Genomic DNA, 4,436 nt, shown 5'->3' on the forward strand with positions numbered 1-4,436 from the left:
CCCGTATGGTCGGAATCTCAATACAATCCTCCAAGATCATGTTGCATTCCACTTCTTCCATAAATAAGTTTTTGAGTCCTTCCACGAGGGTGTCTTCAGCGTCTTCCTCTGATTCCTTTATAATATATGCCTTGGAAAATGACTGATTCAAGTGCGGAATGGGATGGGGCAATGAAATGTCACTTTTCCTTTTGAGATCGGCCAATGAGACTTCTTCAGGAGTAGGCTTGTATCCTAAACCAAAGGTGTATTTCTGGCCCGACAATTGAATTGGTTCCACTATTCCACCCAAGTTCACTCCAAGACCTCGACCAGGCATGAAACCATTCTTCAACATTTCCCAAGCCACCATCATAAGCACACGTGGCAACTTTACCCTTTCGGTTTGATGGACACACATAATCTCTTTAGTATGGAATACAGACCCATCCAGTTCTTCCATACTTTCAACAACAGGGATTGAATTGCCAGGATACATGAAATTACTACCTTCTCCATGAACAATAATCTCGTGGTGGTTCCAAACAAATTTCAAATTTTGGTGCAGGGTAGAAGGGACCGCACCAGCCATATGGATCCAAGGCCTCCCAAGCAATAAATTGTAACTAGCAGGTATGTCCAATACTTAGAATTCTACCACGAACTCCTCGGGTCCAATTTGTAGTGGCAAATCAATTTCGCCAATGACTCCCCTTTGTGTCCCATCAAAACCTCTAACCCTCACATGACTTTCACGAATTTTCTCGATATTAATTCCCAAAGCTCGAAGGGTATTGAAAGGACATATGTTAACAGCTGAACCATTGTCAATCAGAACTCTAGAAACAAACTTGTCCCTACACCTGACAGTGATGTTCAATGCTTTGTTATGTCCCAAACCTTCAGATGGTAATTCCTCTTCGTGAAAACAGACTTTGTTTGCTTCCAAAACCTGCCCTACCATGGCTGAAAGATTCTCACTTATGATATTGGCCGGAACATAAGCTTCACTTAGAACTTTCACCAAAGCGCTCTTGTGAGTTTCAGAACTCATCAATAATGACATCAAGGAAATTTGGGCGGGAGTCTTCTTCAATTGTTCAACAACAGAGTATTCTTTTGTTGGCATTTTCCTCCAGAAATCCTCTATTTCAGCTTCTATCACAACCCTCTTTTGGTTAACTTCCTTATTCGGTACGATTCGTGCAACACCTTCAGGGGTATAACATCGCCCCGATCTTGTCTTTCCGGCAGCAGCAGCTTCTACAACTACCTTTCCTTTCCCTTTGTCCTTTGTGTCAGTTGAGTAACTCCAGGGAACTGCTTTAGTATCAAAATGAGTTGATTGAGCAACCAAAACCGTAATCCTAGGTTTAGGAACCAAAACTTCCACTTCAAATGGCGCTCGCGCCTGGATTGTGATAATGGGAGCAATAAAGGCTGATGCCATGACATTTTTCTCTTCTTTGATTGGCAAAATAGTCCCTTCCAAATTGCATTCTTCATCAATGGTGATCATGTTTACATTCTCATGATTTGGAAGAGGATTGTTATTTACATTGGGGGCAGCACCTCTGAGTTGAATAACTCCTTCTTTGATTAATGCCTCAATCTTGTCCTTGAGAGTAAGACCGTTTTCGGTGTCATGTCCAGCAGCTCCAGAGTGATAGGTGCAATGCTTAGTGTTATCATACCATCCGGGAAGGGGGTTAGGAATTCGTGCTTGGATTGGTTGGAGTATCCCTGCGGTTCTCAACCTTTCATATAGTTGGGATAAAGGTTCGGCTAAAGGTGTATAGGTTTTGGGTGGTCTTCTTTCAAAGTTTGGGCGGGGCCTTGGTGGATTTGATGGGCGATTTTGTGTTTGATAATGGGATTGAGGTGGGTATGTAGGTCGGTATTGTGAGGGATTTGGATAAGTAGGCGCTCTGGATGGATAATATATTGGCTGAGTGGTATAAACTGGATAAGGGGCGACAGAAGGCTGGTAATATGGCTGAGGGACTTGGGTATACTGACTATGGTATGAAGGTTGGGGTAAAGGGTTTTGGTATGTTAACATTTGGTTTGGCCTACGTTCCTGGATGGTCATGACAGCGGACACTCCGTCCTTCTTCTTCTTAAAGGCTCCTCCAATTGAATCTGACTGAATTGCTTTACTTGTTGCTTGCAAGGCTGCCAAATTAGTGATTCTCCCAGTTTTAATACCTTCTTCAATGAATTATCCCATCCTTACAACTTCAAAGAACTTTTGTCCTACCACGCTTATCATCTTTTCATAATACGTTGCATCTTTTTGAGATTGTATAAAAAGGGAGGTCATCTCACTTTCTATCATCGGAGGTTGAACTTTTGCAGCATCTGCTCTCCATCTCATGGCATATTCTCTAAAAGACTCCGTCGACTTTTTTTCTAATTTCATCAAATAGAATCTATCTGGTATGGCCTCAGTGTTGAACTTGAACCTATCCATGAAATCCTGTGCCATGATACTTCAACTATGCCATTTCTTCGGATCTTGACTTGTATACCAATCCAGTGCTTCTCCTGTCAAACTCCTTATGAATAATTTCATTCTAATGGCCTCATCTTTCCCCACTCCAACTAGCTTGTCACAATACGATCTTAAATGAGCTCGTGGATTTCCCTTCCCATCAAACACATCAAATTTTGGTACTTTATATCCTGCAGGCAACTCGACATCAGGATGAACACATAAATCCTCATACTCAAACCCTTCACATTCCTTGTGAAGTTGGATACTTTTGAATGCTTTTTTCAAATTACGAATCTCCCTAGCTACACTTTCATCTGTTTTTGATCTGGCCTTTCTCTCCATCTCCTCATATGGATCGACTTCTGGGATGGTTGGTATTGGAGTAACGAAAGGTTGAGCTTCTGTTACGTATACTTGTGGCACATATTGCATGTTAGAAGTTGTAGTATGTGTCACAGGTATATGTTGGATCGTTTGGTATTTTTGGATGAGCGGGTTGGTTTGGGTGAGTGGGTCTTTTTGGGTAAGTGGGTTAGTTTCAGTGAGTGGAGCTTGGGTAAGTGTAGTTTGGAGGACTGGAGTTTGGGAAACATAAGGGGTAGTGAAAGGTAGTAGATTGGTTTGTTGTGAGTTGATGTTTGCGAAATTGACTTGTGGTTGGTTAACGGGTTGTTTAGGAGCAGTCATATTGGTTTTGAAAGGGGAAAGATTTGGAGGGAAGTCTTGAGGCGAGGGAGAGTCAACAGGTGGAATAGTTGCATCTGCCCCATGTTCGGGAAGTGGTGTATTTAGGCTAATGGACAAATTGGTAAGGTTTCGAAGTCGATCGATCTCTCTTTGCATATTGGCCATTTGTTGCATCAGGTTAGCAATATGTTCATTATAAGGAATAGGATCCCTTCCTTCTGAAGCCTCAGGTTCATCTCTTGGGATAGTGACAAGTCCTAAACCATCTTGATCGGATGCACTTGAACCAGTCATATCGGCGGGTGATCGGCCTTTTGATCTAGTGAAGTATGGATGATCCGCCAGCTCGCAGTCAACACGAATCAACCTTTGGGGAAATAAATTAGAAAGGAAAAAGAAACCTCTATTAAACAAAAAGAAAAGAAATATATTAGTATAAATAGAATAATCAATTAGGTAAATAGTGTTGGCAAATAAGGGAACATGTACCACATAGCAAATAAATCACATAGTAAAAAGAGAAATTAATAGTACAAATGCGACCTAATATGCACGGGACCTCTTTTATGCCAAAGGTGGGCCTAAATGCCAAATAACGAGATTTATGATAGGTTGATCCAAGCCATTAACTTGAGATAATTTGAGTTTGGAAAACAAAAGATCCAATTTTCATTAAACAACAATAAAAGGGTACAATAATCAACAAAATACATGGAAAGATGACAAAAATGGAAACAAAGACTTAGCCTAAATCTTGCTCTTAATCAAAATGGTGAAGTGGATGAAGATGATGCTCCAACACTGTTAGATCCTGCTCTCGCATTATCCAGAATATGTATTATATTCACCATTTGAGCCCACATTTCTGGTGTAACTATTTTGGTTCCAAGATGACAGTGTCGTATCCAAATCGTTGTCCTAATATCCTCAAAGCCCTGTTCACCTTCCGGGCTTATGCTATTGCGATCTTCTCGAAGCCATGCCTGATATTCTGGAGTTCTTCTTGCTGGTCCATCTCCTACCTCTAGCGTGATGATATTATCCCATTCATGAAGAATCTTATCAACTCTAGGGACTTTAAAGTCTGATTCGAAGGAAATTTCAGAAGATTTCATATTTGCTTGTAGAGGAATCATTTGTGCTTGACCGAACTGTTGAAGCACGCATATTGGGGCATATGGTTGGAGACCTTCCAATCCAATGAGCTCGATGTAGTAAAATCCTCTACACCTTATGAATGCAATAGGACATGAGAGTAGTGGGTATTTCCATT

General features: G+C 41.1%; 2 protein-coding genes across 2 annotated transcripts; both read right to left on the reverse strand.

Moving 5' to 3' along the window:
• Positions 1-625: 625 nt before the first annotated feature.
• Positions 626-2,467, reverse strand: LOC129894858 (uncharacterized). Its single transcript, XM_055970472.1, has 2 exons — positions 2,308-2,467; positions 626-2,187 (listed from the first exon to the last, which is right to left on the reverse strand). The coding sequence occupies exons 1-2, from the start codon at positions 2,465-2,467 to the stop codon at positions 626-628; spliced, it is 1,722 nt and encodes a 573-aa protein (XP_055826447.1).
• A 6-nt stretch (positions 2,468-2,473) lies between these two features.
• On the reverse strand, positions 2,474-3,457 carry LOC129894859 (uncharacterized). The gene has a single exon (XM_055970473.1). It carries the CDS (start codon positions 3,455-3,457, stop codon positions 2,474-2,476), a length of 984 nt encoding a protein of 327 aa, XP_055826448.1.
• Between the last annotated feature and the right edge of the window lie 979 nt (positions 3,458-4,436).

Source organism: Solanum dulcamara, chromosome 7, assembly GCF_947179165.1.
Source record: "Solanum dulcamara chromosome 7, daSolDulc1.2, whole genome shotgun sequence".
NCBI classification, from domain to species: Eukaryota; Viridiplantae; Streptophyta; class Magnoliopsida; order Solanales; family Solanaceae; genus Solanum; species Solanum dulcamara.